The sequence below is a fragment of the Coturnix japonica genome, chromosome 3 (assembly GCF_001577835.2).
Source record: "Coturnix japonica isolate 7356 chromosome 3, Coturnix japonica 2.1, whole genome shotgun sequence".
Taxonomy (NCBI): Eukaryota; Metazoa; Chordata; class Aves; order Galliformes; family Phasianidae; genus Coturnix; species Coturnix japonica.
Window position 1 is genome coordinate 65,195,813 of NC_029518.1, and position 22,442 is coordinate 65,218,254.

The following is a 22,442-nucleotide window of genomic DNA, read 5'->3' on the forward strand; positions in this document are numbered from 1 at the left end:
TGTCCAACTTCCTTATGAGCTGTCTTTGAAGAGTGTGTTTATTCTCTGCACTTTATTGTAGTCTGGATATACTTGAGCTCTCTTTAAAGGAAGTAATCTGGGTCCTAGGAACAATTTTGTTGGGAATTACAAGCAGTGAAGTAACTTAGGTTTTGTTGCACTTTATGTTGCTGCAGCTTGTCTACGTATCCAACTAATTATTTCAAAAGTTGTTTTTTCTTTAAGTTATTTTAAAGCAGCACTACAGATAGTTTTGTTTATAAATTTGGAAACAACTTCTGCAGTTGTTTACCATCGAAGATTTAATTTCATACTTGACTTCATGAGTCAGTAAAAGATATTTTTATTTTATTGCTCTTGGTAGACTCTTGAAAATAATACTTAATTTGAGTACTAATGTTTTGTTACTTAAGGGTTAGTTTTGGCTAATGTTTCTTCATAATCTTTTTTTAAACGCAGTAAGTAATAAACCACACTTAGTAACCTGCACATAAATAATTGTCATAAAATGTGATAGTTTGCTAATGTTTTAATAGCAGTATGTTATTTAAGAGGATATTTGAAAGACTGAAGTTTGTTTTCTAGGACATACTTTATCTGCTCACTGTGTTTCTTCGTTCTGTTTTGTCAGCTCTATTTCAAAACACCACAAGCTGTTATTGCACCTTATAAAGGACTCCTGACCTTTTGCATCTTCATGAGTCATATCTAGATGCCACCAGTGTTTCCCATGTTAACAGTTCTGAGCATGTTTTACTATATGTGCCTTCGGCGCCGAGCTAGGACAGCTACAAGAGGGGAGATGAACAGCCGGAGGGCTATTGAATCAAACACCCGAGCCTTACCTATCAATGTTGAGATAGTTCAGTATGCCAAAGAAGTGTTGGATTTCAGCTCTCATTATGGTAGTGAAAACAGCATGTCTTATACCATGTGGAATCTGGCAAGTATTCCAAACGTGTACCCTAGCTCTGGTGACTTTACTCAGACTGCTGTGTTTCGAACTTATGGGACTTGGTGGGATCACTGCCCTAGCGCTCGGCTGCCGTTCAAGAGGACTCCAACCACCTTCTGTAGCCAGGACTATGTGGAACTTGCTTTTGAGGAGCCAGTGTATCCCACTGCAGTGCACATTCTGGAAACGTATCATCCCGGAGCTGTAGTTAGGATTTTGGCGTGCTCTGCGAATCCTTATTCACAAAACCCACCGGCTGAAGTAAGGTAATTTTTCTTTTTGTGCTTTAGAATACTACTTTATCCTATATGTTAACAATTTGACCCACTAACTTTTTATTTCTGTGTGTGTTTAAAACTTTGGTTACCTGTCTTTGTAGTGACTTGAGAGATTGAATTTATTTCCTTGTATCAGTTAACACAGATCCTAACATCAGATTTAATTTGGACAGGGACGGCGTGCATTGAAATTTTCGGAGCAGTAATTACTACATGTTCTCAAAAGTCTCTTGTGAAATGGCATTTCTCAGTAACTCTCCAATAATAAAGGAAAATTGCCCAAAAGGGCCTCAGGATTTGTGGCTGCAGTATCACCTTGCTGTATGAAACCATAAACTCTTCTCTCTGCATGCTGTAGGTTGTATGTATAGTAGAATCAAGCACTATAACACATTTCATATGGAAACGAGATTAAAGCCAGAAGTATAGAATGGTTAGACAGAAGGTGTCGTCATCTGTCTGGTGTTTTTTTTATCTGATCAACAGGTGTGAGTCGCAGTTGATTTTAGGCTTGTTTCACAGACCAAAAGCAATCCATTTGTTTTTGCTCATAGCTGAAACTTGTGATGAAGTTCCAGCGTGGGAGCTGGGGAGGAGGGAGAGTAAGACCTGGGGAACAGTAAGATGATAAAGGAAAAGTACAGTTAATGGTGTGTGAAGCTCATAGTGAGGAGGTCTGGAAATAGAATGGAGAGAGAACATGTTAAAGTATAGCGGGGGAAAAGGTGGTGAGGAAAAGCTGTAGGTGCATGCAAAGTATTATCAAAAAGGTATGAAGTTATACCAGAACTATTGGACAAAGGACTTAACAAAATACGTGTTATGGAAAACAGAATAGCAGCAAGTGGCATATTCACCTAAAGTGCATACTTAGGCATTATAAGCAGTGCTAACGCTTAGGTGCTGGATGTTTTTTCTCTGACCAACCTTTTAAAGATACAGCTAGAAAGTATACCTTAAGGTTTTAGTCTTCCATACTTGTTGACAGTAGTCTGTTCATATGTCCTAGAAAATCATGTTGTGCATTCAGAATTCCCAGGCAATGTTTTGTGTGGTTCTTTCAATTACAGTTGGTTAGTGAGTTATACGGCTTTCTAATGTAACGAGTAGATACAGCATGGGTCTAAATTAAACTTCTGAATTCAAGGAACAGAGATAGGTCAAACTATTAATGGTAGCTCTAACTTAAGGAGTGTTTGGCACTAATATAGAACTTATTTATAGTATAATCTGATGTAAACACAGCTTTTCAAATTTAGAACCTAATACAAAATGACTTCTGGACAATTTTCTGTGAATTTTAATTTTACTTGTTTCTTTAATGATATAGGTTACATTTTATGTACAGATTATTTCTGTAACTGTTGACAGTGTTGCATTGGAGTCATGGTAAGATAGTGTGCTTCATTGCAATGCAAGGATATCCTTCTGAGAAATAACTTATGCTGGCTTATAAAAGTCTCTAACTAGTTCTTCGTTCCTAAAGTTCTTTTTTTTCTATTTAATGTAAAGATCTGGAAGTGATCAAGAAATGTTACGAGAAGGAGCTGTTTAGTACAGGGTGCTGAAAAACAAGAAGGTGCGGATAGCTAAAAGAAAATAGAAGAGAAAAATGCTTTAGGATTTGTTTTATAACTCTTGGGGTGTGGTCAGACCGAGATTCTAGATTTTCCCATTTTTGTGAAAAGAAATGAAGTTTTAACGGTTGGACTGGATGATCTTTTAGGTCTTTTCCAACCTTGGTGATTCTATGATTTTGAAGGACTCCAGCATTTCCTTTGGAGGCAGAAGTATCTTCTGTTCTGCTTGCCTAGGTTAGCAGCTTTTATTGGCTAGCAGAAGGTTAGCTGTCTTTGTGAGCCTTGGAACCAGTTGTCTGTCCTGCAAGTACTGAAGTGCTTTCCAGTCTAGATGCTAGAGAAGTGCTAGAGGAGTTTGGCTTTTCCTTACCTTTCCTCAGGAAATGACTGTAGAACAGTGCATTTGGCTTGTCTCTTACTTTCTTCTGAAGGAGTCTAGAGTGTCCTGTGCACAGCATGAAGAAGATGATGAAGGAACTATTTCTTTGTGTGAGGTAGGCAGTAATTTTTCTTTCCTTTCGCTCACATGTGTAAGGGAGTGTGAGTTGTTGCAAGAAGCTGGCCTCTCTTCTTATATTCACGGGCTTTTTTTTTCTCTTCCAAAAATTTTCTGAGAAGCCAGCAAAGAATTATTTTCTGGAAGTTGGAACGTAGTTGGGAATCTCAGGTTATTCACTGTTGAACTAATATGTTGGAATTGAACTACCGTACCGTTCTTTTTTCATAAAAGAAGATGGCTCAGTTGATCAATGGACACCTAAAGTCTTATTTTCCCCTTTCAAGTGTTTTGATCCTTTCAAATCATCTGATTACCTAAAAACCTAAAAGTACTTCATGGTTTTATCTGCTGGCTCTTGGTCTGTTTTCTTCTGAACGCCTTCATAGACAGGGCAGGTTATGAGGTTACTTTTCACTAGTGTCTGCTTTAAGGTAAAGGAGACAAAATTAGTTGTGGAGTCTGATCTGTTATAAGAGGAAAAGGTCTGTTGAGATGTTTAAATGTTATGTTTAGTGGATTGTACTAGGCCAGCTGAATGATCTTTTTTTCCTCCTTACTCAATATTTAAAACATCATCACATCCAAGAATTTTTGCTGTGTGCAAAAGCTTCTAAAATGCAAGAGGCTCTGTAAGGACTTGGTGTACCACAGTCCTTGTATAAGAAGATAAGAAACCGGATGAGGTTTAACAAAAGCAAGTGTAGAGTCTTGCACCTGGGTAGAAATAATTGCATGCACCGGTACAGGCTGGGGGAAGACCTGCTGGAGAGGAGCTCTGCTGAGAGGGACCTGGGTGTCCTGGTGGACGGCAGATTAACCATGAGCCAGCAGTGTGTCCTTGTAGCAAAAAAGGCCAATGGTATACTGGGGTGTATTAAAAAGAGTATGTCCAGCACTCTTGGAATGAGTCCAGCAGAGGGCCACAAAGATGGTGAAGGGCCTGGTGCATCTCCCCTGTGAGGAGAGACTTAGGGAACTGGGTCTGTTTAGCCTTGAGAAAAGAAGGCTGAGAGGGGACTTGATCCAGGTTTATAAATACCTGAGGTGTGGAGCCATAGTGGTGAGGCTGGTCTCTTTTCAGTAGTGCGTAGGGACAGGACTAGAGGTAATGGGATGAAAGTACAGCATAGGAAGTTCCGCACGAATGTGTGGGAGAACTTCTTTAGAGTGAGGGTGACGGAGCACTGGAACAGGCTGCCCAGGGAGGTGGTGGAGTCTCCTACTCTGGAGATATTCAAGACCCTCCTAGATGCCGAGCTGTGCGACGTGGTGTAGGGAGCCTGCTTTGGCAGGGGGGTTGGACTCGATGATCTCTAGAGGTTCCTTCTAGCCCCTACAATTCTGTGATTTCTGTAGAAAAATATCTGTAGCCCATAGCTGGCCCACAGGTTGCTCTGTTGTTCACTTGATACTTATGTCAGTGAATATTCTGGGGAAGAGGAGGCTGAGAGGAGACCTTGTTGCTCTCTTCAAATACCTGGTAGGGGATTACAGTGAGAGTGGGGTTGGTCTCTTCCCGCTGGTGACAGGATGAGGGGAAAAAGCCACAGGTTGCACCTGAGTAAGTTTAGGTTGGATATCAGGAAAAACTTCTTTACAGAAGGGGCTGTTAAGCACTGGAATAGGCTCCCCAGGGAAGTGGTTGAGTCACCATCCCTGGATGTGTTTAAAAACCATTTGGATGTGGTGCTCAGGGACATGATTTAGCAGAGTGTTGTTAGTTAAGGTAGTGTGGTCAGATTGTGGTTGGACTTGATGATCTTTAAAGGTCTTTGTGAACCTAAGCAATTCTGCGGTACTATGAATGATGCATATAGGTGCTCAGAAAAGGGTTTTCACTGATGTGCCACTTTTGGTAGTGAATTGTATATTTTTGTCAATTACAACTTTGCATGACACCTCAGTTTTTTTCAGACTTTTTAGAGGTGGCTCTTCATGTAGTGGCATTAATTTATTTTTCAGATTGGAATGTAATTGTGCCTGACTAATTCTAATATGCACAACAATTAATTTGATTATTTTTCATTATACTTTATCCTCAATTTTCAGCAACTACAGTATTGTCATCTCTTTTGTGATGAAGAAATCTCCCCATGGCTTTGTTATATTATGCTATATATTATATTATGTATTATATTATGATTATACAGGTGTAAGCCTGTAGGTTTTGTACCATGATGTACAAAAATGTTTGTTCTGGACATACTGATGAAGATGAGTCCCTCTTCAGCCAGCAGAAGAGTCACAGCTCTACACAACAGTAATGGGGCCACTACAGCTGACGTGGCAGTTGAGCATAACCAGGAAAGAGAGACCTTTTGTTTTATTTCTCATACTGTACTTGATGGATAAGATATAGCTAGATTCTGTAATGAGGACAGTGTTTTGTTTTCCTCCTCATCTATCCAGAATGTTTACTCCCGACAATTCCCTAATGGCTTCTTCAGTATCAATCCTTTTGAAACATTCTGATGCTCCCGATGCTTTGTTAGTTACTGTCAGACAGGAAGAGTTTGTGTGTGTTTAAGTGGGAGCTTTCAAGTCAGAAATATTTTTTTTTTCCTGAAGTTTTCAACTTTTTCCCTTTACAAAAATAACTTTGATTTTTAAATTTAGAATATAAAAGAAAAAATGGCCCTTGTTCTTCTTCAATCATGGTCTTTTTTTAACTTAATTTGACAGTTTCTCTTATCTCATGTACCTTATAGTGACACCACATATTCATGTGCTTTTATAAAAGCTCTAAAGCAGTTTTCTAACTAGTCTGGAGTATGTGGCAGTGCTTGGGGATGTTTCATGCTTTATGTCCTCACTGTTATGCAGTGATTGCTTCTTTTGTAGATGGGATGTTTTATGTGTTTTTGATTTTTAGTTTGTTTGTTTGCTTTGGTGACTTTAAATTTTTTACTTCCTCTTCCCATGGCTTGTGTTCCACAGATGAAGTATAGTACTTAAAAGGTTGTTTCTCAAAGGTGAGATGCTAAGCATTTTACTGACTGGGTTCCAGAATTATCAGTGGCAACATCCTGCTTTTTGTAGTGGCACCATTTCACAGCATCAGAATCACACAATTGTAGGATTGAAAGGGACCTCCAGAGATCAAGTCTAACCCGCACCCTCCCCCTACAGCAGGCTGCACAAGTAGGCATCCAGGAGGGTCTTGAATATCTCCAGAGGAGAATCCACAACCTCCCTGGGCAACCTGTTCTAGTGCTCCGTCACTCTTCCTGTGAAGCAGTTCTTTAGCATATTGGTGTGGAAGTTCCTATGCTCCAGTTTCTGGCCATTTCCTCTTATCCTGTCTTCACAGACTGCTGAAAAGAGGTTGGCCATGTCCCTTTGTCTCCCACACTTAAGATATTTATAAACATTAATAAGATCCTTTCTCAATCTTCTTTTCTCAAGGCTGAACAGACCAAGGTCACACAACCTTTCCTCACAGGGGAGGTGCTTCAGGCCCCTTATCATCTTTGTGGCCCTCTGCACATTTATTAATTTTTTTTCATGTTTAGAATTTTGCTTGATGATCTTTTGAAGATGAAGTTCAAAATTTGTTTTTATAGATGAACAGACTGGCTCACTATTTTCAGGCCTAGCTATGTTTGCTGCGTGTGAAGCCTCATTCCCTTTCTTAAGGTCTCGAAGCCTATAAGCTGCTGCAACGAGAACAGTAGGCTGAGGAGGATGGATAGTGTAGAAGACACAGTCCTTACTTAAGGGAACTCATTTTATACAGGCAGTAGCATCTCTAGAAGTCTAATCCAGGTGCGAATGTCATTAATTTCTTTGCTAGCAGACGTTTAATTTAGAAAATAAGAAAATAAAAAACCTTCCATTCTGGTAAATGGGATGAAACTAGAAAGGTAGTGTATTGAATTTAAAACATTGTGGATCTCTTGTTTGAAGGCAGTGGTATTCCAGTGGTTCTTCTACCTTTTGTTTCAGGTGAAGGCACCCCAAACACTGCTGATCCTATCAACACATGACAGTGTAGCATGGGGTCTTCAGGGCTGTATCATATCTGTCTAGCTAAGTTCTAACTGTTTGCATCCTTGTTTCTTGACATCTTCAAGAAAACAGATTTTAATCTTGTCAAGTTGACTGTCACAGGAGAATGAGTTTGGGGTTCTTGGGACAGCCATTTTTGAGAAACATGCAAAAAGCTCATTTGGAAAAGGCACTTATTTGAAATAACTTTTGCTATTTTATATACCCTTTGAGAATTCTTGGAGTCCTGTTTGCTGTTCTGCCATCTCTGTTATTTCAGAATTGAAGTAGAAATGAAAATCTACATATACCCCCTAACCTGTGCATAAAAGCTTTTCAGCAACGTCAAATCAACAAAAAATTTTAAAAAGCAGTTATGCTAGTATGTTTCTCAGCTTAAAAATCACTACATTGCTTTTTTTCCTTCATGGTGAGGTAGGGAGAAAGTTGTTTTCAGTTGTTCTTTTGGGTTTTTTTTTCCTCCATCTAACTCTATGGAGTCTTTGATTCAGAATGCTGAGCGGAATGAGTTCTCATCTATCTTCATGAGGTAGAGAGTGAAAATGGGAAAACAAACTCCATTGAAGCTGAATGGAAAAACTTCACTGTGGACCCCATTTTGTCTAGTCTCTTAAATGCAGTTCTTTCTGTGGCCTCTTGGAAACTTAGGCTTCTTTCATCCATTTCCAAGTATACAGTTTTCGCTCCCATTCAGATTGTAGCACAAAAAGAGTCAAAGCACTGATCCTAAATGAAGAGCCTGCTTCCAGTTGCATCAGTGGATGCATTAAGAGAATGAGTGTGGTAGGGGAAGAACATACATACCAACCCCAGCTCAGAGCAATTGCAGTGGCCTGGTTTTGTGTGTGGTGTCACCAAAGAAGAGAACAACAGCAAATTCAGCCTTGTAGACTAGAGGTTTTGTAGTTAAACCAGTAGCTAACTCCATTAAATTTGGATTAGTGGGCTGTTGATGAGGACTGTGGAAAATAGTTACTGATCTCGTTCCTCAGCATCTGGTTTGTAATGCAGAGTCTTAAAAGACTGTAAAAGTCCTGCTGTGTCTTTGGTTTACTGTTCTCTAGTTTATTACAAAGACTGGTTGCTGGAGACACTGAAGGAAATTCTTGCTTTGCAGTTTGATGAATCTAGACCTCCAGATGCATTTTCTACTATAGCTACTGCTACTTAATCTTCCCTCCAGGGCACTGAAGGAGAAGTCAATAACTAAGGCATGTTCTTTAAAAGCTGATGATACTGTACCTATTATTTAGTGAGGAAAAAGTTAGCCTTGAGTTTCCCTCAGGATAAACTGAGTGGGTATGTGAAAGTGTCTAAGCAAAATACCAAGTGGTGATCTGAGTATGTTCAAGAAAGGTCATGTGTAGTGCCAACATTAAGTATTCACATAGGGAATTGACCTGTGCAAGGATGTGTGACAGTGGAACTAAATCTATTACTTTTTCTGAGAGTTGAAGTTCCTCTCCTAAATCAATGAAATGTTTTATAGTGGCCTTCCAGTACCTGGGGGGGCCTACAGGAAAGCTGGGGAGGGACGTTTTAGAAGGGATGTAGAGACAGGACAAGGAGAAGTGGTTTTAAACTGGAAGAGGGCAGATTAGGCCTAGATATTAAGAATAAATTCTTTACTGTGATGGTGGTGAGACACTGAAACAGGTTGCCCAGTGAGGCTGTGGATTCCCTCTCCATAGAAGTATTTAAGGCCAGACTGGATGGGACTTTGAACAGCCTGGTCATGAGGGAGGTGTCCCTGCCTGTAGCAGAGGGGTTGGAAAGTCTTAAAGATCCCTTCCAACCTAAAATATTCTATGATTCTCTTAGTAGAAAGTCTCTCATAAAAATATAAAATATTGAAAAAACAAAACTGTTAATCTTACAGCAATGTACACTGTACTGTGTTTGTATTTGCTGGCATGCCATGTGTTCACCAATTCTGCATGCTTGGTTTTAGTTTGCTGCTTTTTGTGTTCCTTTGATGGAAGACTTCTGCAGGCTTCCTATTGTGCTGTAAGGTATTTGTGGTGAGTGGCATGATGCAGGATAGGAAAATTTATCTGTGCTTTCCTAAAAATGTCCATTTTGAATTGGAAATTTCAGCCAATATGGATTAATTTTCATATCCTTAAAATAGGAGCAAATATCAGGTTTCTCTGCCTTGTTAATGTATTATGTTTTACTTTCTGTTATGATGGACAGTTTAATCATTTAGTTCTGGAAAACAAAGCACCTGTAATGTTTCTCAGTGCTCTACAGCACCTGTCAGTACTGAACAATACTTCCAAGGTCATGGTAGCTCTTTCTTGACTAGAAGCCAGACTTGAGGAGGAGGGAGAGGAGAGGAGTAGGTGATCATATACTGAAAGACATTTGAAGTTAGTGTGCAAGTATGTATGGAAGCTCTGTCCATGCCCTGAACCACCTTCTGTCAACAAATCAAAGAGTGTAAAATTATTTTAGTTTAGGAGTTAGAAAATTTTAGGCTTTTTTTCAGCAGACCCTTTTAAAGAATGATGTGAAGATTCTATTTCTCTGGTAATGTTTGACCATTATACTAATAAAACAATTTGATAAATAAATACTTCTAAAAGTAATATTTTGCTTGCTTTACGAAGATAAATAAAGTACAGGTATTTTTTACAAAGGAATTTTAATGTTAATGTTGCAGTTTTGAACTACTTTGATGTGAATGAGTGAGGGTTGTGGAGTTTATTTTTCCCTCTTTGTATGTTTTGTGACAGCCTTGTGTGGGAAGTGAGGTCGGCTGGGTGTGTATTTGAGTTGCTTGACAAGACTCTTCCCTGCATATTTATACCAACAGGCAATCATTGTCAAGACATCTTTTATCTACTGGTTACAGTAACCTCACCTGTGAAGTGTTAGAACAATTTGTGTGTATATAATGGTAATCCAACACAGGTGCATGACAATGAGTATAGCGTTTGCTTTGTTAACAATGCAGAGAAAATGTGTTATGATTACAGTGTACCCTGTTCAATTCATTCTTTGGAAACTTACCAAATCTAGTGACAAACATAACAATTTTCATTGGCCTTTCAACTGTGTTTCTTTCTTCTTAAGTAATTCCGGCAAATGCACTGTGTCTATCTTCAGAAATTGGTTTTATAACTTTAATCTCCGTATTTGCATGCACTTACCTTTACAGGTGGGAAGTCCTCTGGTCTGAGGCACCTACAAAAGTGAATGGTCCCCAGGCTCGGCAATTCACACCTAGTATCAAACAAATCAGCTTTCCCACAAACTTAATTCGACTGGAAGTGAACAGTTCTCTTCTGGACTATTACACTGAATTAGATGCAGTAGTACTACATGGTGTGAAAGAGAGACCCGTGCTCTCACTTAAGGCTTCAATGATTGATATGAATGATATTGATGAAGATGAGGATGAAGAAAAGTATGGCTGTGGAATGGACACTCTTAACAAACAGCTCAGCATTGTTGCCCTCAGAGAATGGCCAAGTAATGGATACTTTGATAAGCTGCCTTATGAGGTAAGAAAATCACGTTTTTACTTAATACAGTTGTCTTAATAATTGAGTTCAGTGGTGCTGTATGGAGTAGGGATCAAGACTGCTGTTTTTCCCAGTTCTTTTGTGAGACTCCTGCAACTATTGTATAGATACGCCTGAGTCTCTCTGCTTCAGTACTAACAAGTCAGTTTGCCAGTGTATGCATAGCTTTGGCACTTTTATTTCTCAGGAATCTCTTATGCTCACGCACAGTTTCTTATGCCTGTTGTTCTAGCCTCACATCGCTGGATTTTGAACTTAGGATCTTCCAATTGTACAGACACAAGTAGTTTCAGTCCTTGACAGAGAAGACACAAAAGAGAGAAAAAGAATGAATGTGACCTGGTAGTAGGAGTAGTTTGTAATTGGTTAAAAGTTTCTCTCCCTGATCTCTTTATAGGAAGCCCAAAACTGGGTTCTTGCAGCTACTGTAAAATGTTCATTCTGTTATGAGATAAGGTTCTTCTGTGCAGGTGTTTTGAATCATGATGCAAGTTACAAAAAAAAAAATAAAAAAATGCTATAGCTGAACTTCTGCTCACTCTTATTTTGATGCATTTGCTACTTTTTTAGTCTATCATTGGCACAGAAAATAGTTGTAAAATACTCTTTTTAGATCCCATATTAGCGGAGCTCAGAGTCTGTGCAGTTAATAACTACATGTTTATATGATGTTATGATGTGGAATATGATAGCAAAATTACAAAACCGTGACACTACAGGACAGAAGATTCCTATGAGGTATTGCTGAATGTTGCGTGCTGACCTGGAAATTTCCACTGGAGTGTAGCTGCTCGTGGGAGGCTGATACACCAGTCAGAGTAAGGAAGGAGAGTCCAAATAATCACCTTTGCCTCTCGTGAAGTAAACTGGATTAGCACATAGTGCATCCTGAATGAGCAGCAGTATTCCCTAGGGTCTGTATGGTGGTCAGTGTATTTCACTGTTGTTTCTTGTGTATCTGTACTGAAGTAAGGTGGTTTAGTGCTTATGCAGGGGTGTGGTTGAGTCCAGAACATGTAAATGTCTTCGAATTTATTTTACTTTTTTTTTTTTTTTTTTTTTAAATTTCAGTGTTTACAATTAATTATAGAGAAAACACGATTTAAATCTGGGAAGTCTTGTTTGAAAAGGCTTGATAAGTTGATTTGTAGTATAGTTGCCAATCAGAGAGGCAACTGTTAATTAATCTCATTTTTGTTCTGTGTAATTATACAAATCATCAAGATTTTAATGCGTATAATTATGTGGTCTTGTTATTCCTATGATCTTCTGTCTCTGTGTACCCTATTGTGCTTTTCTGCTTTCTTTTTTGTGTACTGGCTTCCTTTTTTATCCATTTTTTAACATGTTTGCTTTCATGAATACATTTATATGGTCTATCAATACCAAGCACTTTTTTTTTTCTTCTACTTTGATTTAAAGAACCTGAAAATATGGCTAGAATCCTTACCAGAAAACTACAAAAGAATGTTCCTGGACTTGGTTTGTGACAGCAGCATTACCAGTCTCTGCTTTCTCTGTCCAGCTGGAAGGCTTGGTTACAGAAACAACAAAAATGTTGTGCTTTGTAGTATGGCAAGGTTTTATCCCATCTGAAATGGGAACAGCATTTATGTGCTGTTTTCAAGAATGACAAGTGTCAGATTTTTCTGGAAGTGTTCAGAGAAAGTACTGGTGAAGTAAAGAAAGCAGCGACTCCTTCCAGTTTTAACTTTGATATGTTACATGAAAAAGATGTATCTTTTTATAGTTTCCTGCAACACATTATGAATGTGTAGCTGTCCTTAGTCTTCATACTTGCCTGTTTCTTACTTCAGCTGTTTCAGGCTCTTCATATTACCCTACATAATATACAAAATGTTTTGCCTGAATGGTCTTCTGTGCTGGTCTTAAAATAGACAACAGTTCTTTTGCTTTCCTTGTCTTTCTGAAACTTCTGCAGACTGTGCCTTCTTAGATGATGTTACTTTCACAATGGCTTACTGCATTGTGAGCTCTAAAGACATTGTTATGGTCTAATTTGTACAAAAGAAGACAATGCTCGGGGCAGAGAGTTCCTTAGAAGTGATGAACTTGATGAGAGAAGTTTCCTTCCATCCTTAATATTGTAGACTGCTTGTTCTCAAAATTACATTAACACTGAGAGAGGATTTTGTAGGAGCATCTTCATGTCCTTGCCTTTCTCATTTGATAAGCTTGTGCTGCTTGTAAAGTGGAAGGGGTAAGGCCTTTGTCACATTCAGACTTGCAGAGTGCTTGCAACCTGAAGGCCTGAATAAGTTGAGAACCTTGAATGAAGGGGAGAAGTGCCTGCCATGGTGTGTCATGTGTGCAGTGTGAGATTCACCGGAGAAATACTGCATGCTGCAGTCCAAAGTGTTGTTTTGTTCTGAAAATTGATTTAGAAAAATCAGATCTTTGTCATCCCTTGAAGCTGTTGTTGTGTTTCACTTTGTCTGAAGTTGCTTACAAGATTTATGAGTAGTTTGTGTCTGTTGGGAAAGTGAATTTTTCCACTAAGTGTAGATTTCACACCTGCATTCCATGGGAAAAGGACTTTAAATGTAGGACATGCATTAAACACAAGCCCTTAAATGTAAGACCCTTAACTGATGGTTAAAAGAACTGAAATCATAAGCAGGAGCATTTCTTGGTCATATGGTTTTTTCTCCCCTCACAGTAAACTTCTTGCATTGTTCCAGAACAAATGCTTCCAGAATAAATACTTGTAGGCTTTCAGATAATTGGTAAGATGTTGTGCCTCTCCTTGAATTGAGACTCTCACAAGGGTTTTAAAGGCTGTATTAAGCTTTTTAATCACCGTATGGCATGAGATCCCTTCAGGTAATGGTTAATATACTGCTAGTTGCTGTAGCAGACTGGTCTCTGAGTGATTGCTCCTGGAGATCTCTACAGCATTAGTCTTTCTGGAGCCTTGATATATTGTGCAGTCTATCAGTAAAATGCTCTCTGTTCTTCAAATCAAGATGGGGGTTAAAACCTTCAGCCTTTCATTGCTGAGGGGATCAGTACTTGTACTCTTGTGTTATAAAACGCTTTGGTGCAGCTGAATTTACATGAGTAGAAAGAGGAAAAGGAGAGATTTAAATGGTCGTGTGCAAGCTGTAGGATCATGGAACGAGGATCTGTGTTTTCTTAAACTATGCTGAGGAATGCCAGTAGTCACAGGATGTCATCGCCTGCTTCCTTTCATCCTTCTTTTCCTTTTTGTGCACAGATCCTTTATCTGAGCATTTCTTGATGTCAACTCTAGTTCTTTAGAGTAAGTTGTGGCAGCTCTAGCTGCAGAACAAAAAAATTATAAGTGTTCTTGAACTATAGTTTGTATAGGCCAATGTGTTGTCATATTGGAAGGGCTCAAACAGAAGAACTGAAGGAGGAAATTCATAGTGCAGGAATTTTAGGGTTGACAAGCATTTGAGTGTTGTCTTCTGACCCAGTCAATTTCTGCATTATTGTACTGTAGCTAAGGAAATTGTATTATTAGTTATAAATGGTTATTGCTTGCTGTGATTCATATTTAAAAAAAGAAAAAAGCTTTATTGACAAAATCAGGAGGCAGAGCAGATGTGACTCAGGATTTGTTTTGGTGTGCAGATAAGATAGCACATATCTTCATATGTTATTGTTTGCTGGGTTGTAGAGAGTTGCTATCTGGAAACCTCCCATTTATGGATGTTCTCTTGAGCATTTACTGATGTCATCACATCTCCGAAACTGGACATAGTGTGTTTTGCCTGGAAATGGGACAGAAAGTTCTTTTTCATTTTTGATCTGTCAAAGGCAAGCAACATTTTTAGCTGTATTTTGTTTTTATTTTTCCAATTATCAGTTTTTACTGAGCAGATTATAGTAGTGTGAAACTCTATAAAGACAGCAGTGAGCGTAAGGGATATTGATGAGGCATTCGTGGTTTCATTCATTGTTACTTTTACTGCTCAGAAATCACAAAGTTTTTTTCCAGTGAACAGAATTAGTGTTTCTTTGTAGCAGACATTAATTATACCAAATTAATTGTAGGCATAAATTCAGCTAACTGCAGTTACAATGGCTGAGCTCTTTGCTGTAGAAAACTTAATAAATAAGCATTGGAAAAGTCTGAGGTAGAAGACAAAATAGATATTCAGTTGGTTTACAGAATATGAAGTAGCTGAAAGGTTGCAAGGCAGCTTGAAATTGTTTTCAGAATATTGAAAAATTGCTTAAAGTTAATAGACGATCCTAAAAAGAAAAGTGTATGTATTTAGATACCCACTGCTGAAAGGACAAAACGGTGTTTAACAACTTTTAGGCTGAACAGTGGGTCTGAGCAAAGCAAAGTAACCCCCAGATGTTGCCTTGGGATTGTGTCTGTTAGTTCCTAGTCAGCTTGCTGTGCATTGTATCAAGATGCCAGCAACTAAGTGTCAGTCTAGGAAGTGAATTTTGTTGAGTGTCTTCACTGCAATGTGTATGTGCGATTCTTTGTTACCTTGTAATGTCTGCCCTGATCCTCAGCTTCTAGCTGAGGTAAAAAACAGGTGTTTTTAGGACAGGGAAGAAGGAAGGTTTGAAATCAAGGTTGTGAGAAACCTCGGTATATGCAAACACTTCTCTGGCATCGGATTTAATGTTAAGTTGTTGAAGAGTCCATAGATGTGTGGAGTGTTTGATGTCCAAATAGTAAATCTGGGGCTGAGTAGGAAGTAATAGGGCTTTCTTCAGTTTAAGCTGTTGTTGTTTTAATTTACACTGTCTCACTGATTCATTGTAGAGAGTTAGTTTTCCTCCTCTGCTTGGGAGCGATTTACTCACTTAATTACATAACCAGAGTGCAGGTGCTGATAGCTGTGAAAGGGCCACAGTAAACTAAACCTAATTTTTAGTTTGAATTTTTCAAGTGTATTTTCTCTCAGATTTCTGAGCTAAGGGAGAAATTTTTATTGAAGGTTTTTGTTATTCCCTGAAGTGATTACTTATGTCTATTTCTGTTAATCTTTCTTTAGAAAGAAAACCGGGACGTGATAGGAGATGGGATATTTCTTCATCTGAGTGTGAAATAAGTCTTTTAAAACAGTATATAGTGGTGCTAGTGAGAAGGGCTGGTGATTGTTCTGAAGCTGAAATGATTCAATTTGATAAAGGTAAAAAGGGGTGCTGCTTTTCAGTTTTGACTCTGGCATACAACCAGACAGAGATTACTTCATAAAAGACAAGCTGGATCTATTTGAATTTTTATCTCACTGCATAGTCCAGGTGGGACAGTGGGAGAAGGTACCAGGTAGAAGGCAAAGCAGTGATTTATTTATTTATTTTAGAATAACTCTAAAATCAGTTCAGGCTGTGGGGAAACTGGGGCATAATATGATTATCGTGTACTCCACTACCATCTTATAACTAAATCCAGAGAAGAAAGAGGATCCCAGCACGGTGTTATGATCAATGAAAGTACAGACATTGTGAAGGGAAATATGTAAACATAGTGTTTACATATATATCACTGTTTAAATTAGCATGGGTAAAGAAACTTCTGATTTGAAAGCTTCCTGTCACTTTCATTTGCTCATCTGCTTTTCCCTTTCTTGTTTAATATGTTGTCAAATCAAGAAGGAAGTGCAATCCTACTTAATAGTTAATCAGTGTTTTATTTGAGAAGTTACTTTTAAGTAAAAGAATTTACTTTTCTTTGAAGTTAGAACATCTTTTTTTATTCATTTGCAGATTTTCCTTAGCATTTCAAGTGCTCTATGACCATCTGTGCCTTTTTTTCCCCTGTTTTTAATATAGCTTATCCAGTTGATTTTGAGTCACCTTACCGTACCTGACCTGTGTAGACTAGCACAAACCTGTAAGCTGCTGTATCAACATTGCTGTGATCCTCTGCAGTACATTCATCTCAGTTTACAACCTTACTGGGCAAGAATTAATGACACATCTCTGGAGCACCTACAGTCTCGCTGCACTCTCATCCAGTGGCTGAATTTGTCTTGGACTGGAAACAGGGGAGCCATCTCTGTTTCTGGATTTAGCAGGTCAGTGCTAAATGTTTAGCAGTATTTTGACAAGCTCTGTTTGCAGAGCTGCTGCACAGTACTTAGTCACTAAGTAACTGAAACCTTGCTAAAAGACAGTAAATGTCTTTGATTTACCAAAAAGGTGTGATTGTTTTGATGTGGGAGGGGATGCTAAAACAGTGAGAGGTGCAAGGTAGGGAAGATGTCTTTTCAATCTGTCGTCTGCAAGCTCCAAACTGCTTGTGGTTGAGTGGTGTCTTCCAGTGGAAGTAGTATTTTGCTTTCTTATGGAATTCTGAAGGACTCCATGAGAACTGAGCAATAGAAAATCCATTCTATGAAGAAAACATTTGAGGTTCTTCTGTGTACAATTGAGTCATCAGTAGGACTGTATTAGAATAGCTGCAGTAGTAAACTGATTACAGTGCGTGGTTACAAGGTACGGGCCTAAGTAATCACTAGAGTGCAATGTAAATGCAAATATTTTCATAAAAATGATTTAAAACTTTAGTCCTTTTGGAAAGCAGGGGGTTTGCATGTGCATCTTCACACTGAGCTGAAAATATGACTATGCTATAGGTTATTAAAGCAGCAAATATGCAGGGATTCTTCTCTGTATAACATCGGTGTTCTCTGCTTTCCTTAACATATCATTTTTTTGCTTCTTTGCTCATTTGCATTAGTTAAACAGCATCTATCAACACATTTCATTTAAACAAAAATTGCTCCTTCAACTAAGAGATAATCAGCAATGGTGGTTGAGCTTGACTGATAAGAAACAGAAATGTTTAATGTATTTAAAAATATCTTGGCTTTTGTTTGTTTTCTGAATTAAAAGGTTAAAAGGCATTGAAATGTTCTCTTTCCTTTGGTGCTTGAGTGCCTTCCTTGAGGCACTGGAGTACAATAATTTGAAGAAATACTTTATCAAGATGAGAATGCCACTTCCTTTTTACTGACCTTAAGGTATAATCCAAGAGCCCTATGCTATACTCTTTTGTTCTTGTTGGGAGAAAAAGGAGATGGGCATCACCTGGTTGAATTGGATACAAAATGTCTCCTAAATTTGGATTTCATGTTAGATAGATTATGCTGAAAATAAATGTATGAGCTTTAACTCAACTCTGAAAGAATGAAGTGTTTGCTTTCTGATGTTCAGCTTATTAAGTCAGTCTTTTTGAAAACTTAAAGATGTGCGTCTTCATGTGACTTTTTTCATTTTTGTGTTTCTTTTAAATATGAAGTGCTGATAAAAATTTCGTGTACCACTGAAAGGAATGAATGTCTAAGCTCAGCGAATTGTAAACTTGCATTTCTGTCATATCTGGCTTCCAGTCAGGTGAAAGCATCTTTTAACTAATTACTGAGTTTTTGTTTTTTGGTTCTGTGTGCTGCTGAAATAATGGCATTTGCTTTTAGTCAGCATGTCTAAAATTGTTGCATCACCATTATGTCTTAATTGCATGATCCCAGTGTTTCCTTTTGGACCTCTAGACGTTTCTCACCTAGCCTGACTTTCAGGACTTAGTAGCTGAACCAGAGTTTCCAGTGAGCGGAGGTACTTTGACGTCTTCAGGAATTCTATTTCTTTCTAGTTTACTGTTTAGAATATGAGCATTGCAGAGGAGGTTTGACAATTGTCCAGGGAGGATGCTTTGCTTGTTTTCTCAGTTACCAGTTATTTTTTTCCTAAAAACTTATTAATGTTTTCAAATTACAGTTGTCCTTTGCAGGGATGAAATACTTGTGTCTCTTACCTATGAAAGCAGAGAGCATTACGACTATATTATTAACGTAAAATCTTATCTTGCTGCCCACTGCATGAGCGTTTCTGAAAACATTTGCTGGCTTCTCTTTATGCTTCTCTTTGACTTTTTCCTGTTTTTGGTATTCTCTCTTTCTGCAAAGATAATTTTAGGCATGGCAGTGAGGTGTCCTATGGAATAATGAGCTATGTTGTGTTTGTTTTATTTTGGATTTAGTGAGTAAACAAAAAAGTTGTAACTTAAGGTTGAGTTCAAACCAGTCTAAATAGCTTGTGCCAGTACTACAGTGCCCCATTCCTGGAGGCATTCAAGGCCAGGCTGGATGTGGCTCTGGGCAGCCTGGTCTAGTAGTTGGTGACCCTGCACGTAGCAGGGGGGTTGAAACTAGATGATCATTGTGGTCCTTTTCAACCCAAGCCATTCTGTGATTCTTTGATCCACTTTATGGTAATCTGCTACGTAAGCAACCATGAATGGCTGTCAAGCAACTGCAGTGGAAACCTAGAAAATTCTGCCTGGAAGCTGTAACAGTTTGTTACCTTATAAAGGCCAAGTTATATTTGTCCATTTAAGGAGAGGAAAAATTATTTTCTAAATGAAATTCCTAAGTAACCTCACAAACACAACAAATTGCTGCAGTATAAAGTCAGCAAAATGCTAAAACCAAATTACCTTATCTTCCATAGATAACAGATGTTTAACTTTTGCAGAGCCTCTTTTTGTTTTTAGTTTTTGCACTTCTCTCAGTACTTGGTGTTAAATTCATTGATTCTTCCAACTGTCCTCTTTAGATTCTGATTTCTGCAAGTAGATGCTTATTTACGTTGTACTCTTGCTTGAGTTTTATTTTGGATAGTATCTTTAAAATGTTTTTATCTGTATTATGAATCTTGAAAGAGAAATTGTATAAATTTTCATGTTGCTTAAAAAAAATAAATCCAAATGTATTTTCCTGCAAAAATGTGATAAAGTGGAAATTTTTTTAAGAGTAGTTTAAGAAATGACTGAAGCAAATATTGTGTTATCATGAGCAGATAGAATGCTTCAGGCGTATGAACATCCTGAGGCAAAGCTGAAGGTATTTTAACTTATTGATAGCATCTACTCCCTAGGGCTAAAAATGACTATCATAAAATTTTCATTTCAGCATATAATATAAATTAATTGAACTTTGTCTTTTAGATTGCTCTAAAAGTATACAGAAAAGGGAAAGATGTGAGTATTTGAGCAGTCTCAAGTGTCTGGAATGTAAAATGACAGGGAGTAAACAAAGATTTCACAGAAAACTTCACATAATCAATGCGTTCTCTTGGCATTAGAGGTGTGCAATGAATTTGTTCATGTAATGAGAATGTCAGCATGGGAGAATAAGGCCTGTATAGGAAAAGCAAAGCAGGTTGATTGGAGGTATAGTAGACACTAAGATGTTGAATAATTGCTCTGAGTTTTCAACAGGTAAATAATGATGACAGCTTAGAAACAGACTATGCGCAGATTTCTGTGTATCATTGGTAGAACAAACAGTAAGATTCCATAAAATAACCACTAGAGCAAATGTGATGTGTTCAAAACCCTCTTCAGAACATGTCTAAAAGTGTTTGGGGAATTTTATTTGGGAGGTTTTAGGCAGTCAACTCTGACATGAACAGTGCTTGTCTCTTGGTATTTTAATTTTGGATCATAGGAAATACTAGATACAGACTTGGATTTCAGTAGGGCTAACTCACTCTCCAAGTCTGAGGTGAGATAGAGCTGGGGGGAAGTGAACGTCAAAGCAGAAAGTGTTGGAAAGTGAGAAGAGTGGTAGGGGGGGGTTGCAACTAGATAATCTTCAAGGTTCCTCCCAGCCTATAAGCCATTCTTTGATTCTATGAAAATAAACAAGAAGGCTGAAATACTGTAGTTTAGAGTGGAGGTGAACTTAGAACTCTGTTCTAGTGCATAGCAAACTAAGTGTACGCATTCAGATTCTTCTAGGTTGTTTGGTTGATCCTGTTTCATAACAAGTAAGAAGGGAAATCGCTTCAGAAATTGTCTGAAGTACTGATAATAAAGAAAAAAAGACTAGTAAAATGAGTAACTGTGCAAAGAGATCCTATAAGTAGGATACAGTCAGTCTTCAGTGAGTAAAGGAGAGGTATGTGAGGTATGGATAGCAAGTGCTGAGTCTCAGGAACGTGAAGGAAATGCCACTACTGTTTTGAAAGCCTGAGAATCCATGTTCCACCTTGTTATAAGCCTTTGGAGGTCTGTATGGAAAGAAGTTAGAAAAACCTTCTGCCCCAAGCAGTCTGTGCAGTGCAAGCAAAGGCCGGGGAGAACTCAGCAGTACTGACTAATGTACTCTGCAGGGTCCTGTTTGCTGACTCCCTCAAACTTCTCTTTCTGTTCACTGCTTCACTTCATGCCTGTCAGTTTTTTCTTGTACCTGCTGTGTCTCCCTTACTGCCCTTGACTTACTTTCTTCTGAATGTCTTGTAAGTAACTTATTCCAAAAAGGAAGTGAAGCCATGAATAAGTGTAATGCTCATTGCTGTTGCTGTTTTTGCTCTGTCTCTGTGTCCTAAGTATAATGAATTTAAACAAAATGTTATCAGGATAACTTTTTAAACTGGTGATTTTGTTCTTATCCAAGTCTAGGGGATTAAATAAATGCTTCTCTGACCTACTAATGTTAACTTCTAATACTGACAAGAGGAGAGAAGTGTTGATCTGTAGCAATATTTATAATGGCCGAGCCCTGTTAAATTATATGGCAGTTAACCTAACATCCATTATTGTAATGGAATAATTAATAAAATATTTATCCATTAGCAAATTGCAAGCTAGAGGGATAATAAATGGCAATTGACAGGGTTTTTTGAAAACTATCACCCAGTGAAACATCGATGAAAGAAGCCGTGCAAATGTGTTGTTAAAGCACTCATTAAAGAGAGGAATTGGCTAATTGGCAATCAGCAGTGAATCAGTACATTTCTTACTCAAAGTTCCAAGGAATCTACTTCCTGTTTCTCTATGACAGCACTGAACTCTGCTGCTGATCTGAAGTAGAGGTCCTGATGGTTAGATATCTACTATTAATTTTTGTGTATTGTTAAGTCATTTTTGCCTCTGACAGTCCTATATAAGAAAGCTTGCAGGTCTAGCTTACAGGTTATGGTATCTGGTATGAAAACAATGAATAGGTGCTTGACGTTTGATTACTTTTTACAATCTAAGATGGATTCTGAAGAGGGACTGTGGAGTTGCGCAAAAAATAATGGAAGTGATTTGAATGCCACTTAAGACCGTACTTAGCAAAACCCCCAAGTGCTCTGTCTCTCTTTCTCAGAGCCTCTCTTCATCTCTTTCCATAAACTCATGAATGTTAGGGACCTGTGAAGGTCATCTACTCCAAGCTCCCACTTGAGGTACTGCTGACCCCAGCTCTGGATCAGGTCAATTGAAGTTTCAGATGACTCTTGGAAACTTCCTGGAGTGGAGGTTGCACTCTGCAGTCTGCTTTTCTCTCCCTGTTGCATAGGATCTGTATAATGAAAGTAAGGCACAAGGAGCTGGGTAGTGTGCAAGTTGACTCAGGGAAGTTGGTGATCATGAATAACAGGTAGACTTGAGTGTATAACGAAAAATAAGAGAAGAAGATTTAATAATGTGCATCTCGAAAGGGGGACATCAAGTCCTCCATTATTCGTTAGTGTCATTTTGTAGTGCCTTCATTGATTTGGAGCAAGTTGCAAGAAGGAAGCATCTTCCAACTTTATAAGCTGAGTATTCAAGGCTAGCAAAACCTTTGTTCTTCTTTACCCCTTGCA

The 22,442-nt window shown here is 38.3% G+C and overlaps 1 protein-coding gene across 7 annotated transcripts in view; it reads left to right on the forward strand.

The window, feature by feature from the left end:
• FBXL4 (F-box and leucine rich repeat protein 4) overlaps positions 1-22,442 on the forward strand; it is a 48,733-nt gene that overhangs the window by 5,332 nt on the left and 20,959 nt on the right. For all 7 annotated transcript variants that reach the window (XM_015858841.2, XM_015858839.2, XM_015858842.2 and 4 more), the window contains 3 exons: positions 632-1,221; positions 10,484-10,829; positions 16,638-16,882. In XM_015858841.2, the coding sequence (XP_015714327.1) occupies positions 713-1,221; positions 10,484-10,829; positions 16,638-16,882 (1,100 nt within the window). In that variant the 5' untranslated portion in view covers positions 632-712. The remainder of the gene's footprint in view (positions 1-631; positions 1,222-10,483; positions 10,830-16,637; positions 16,883-22,442) is intronic.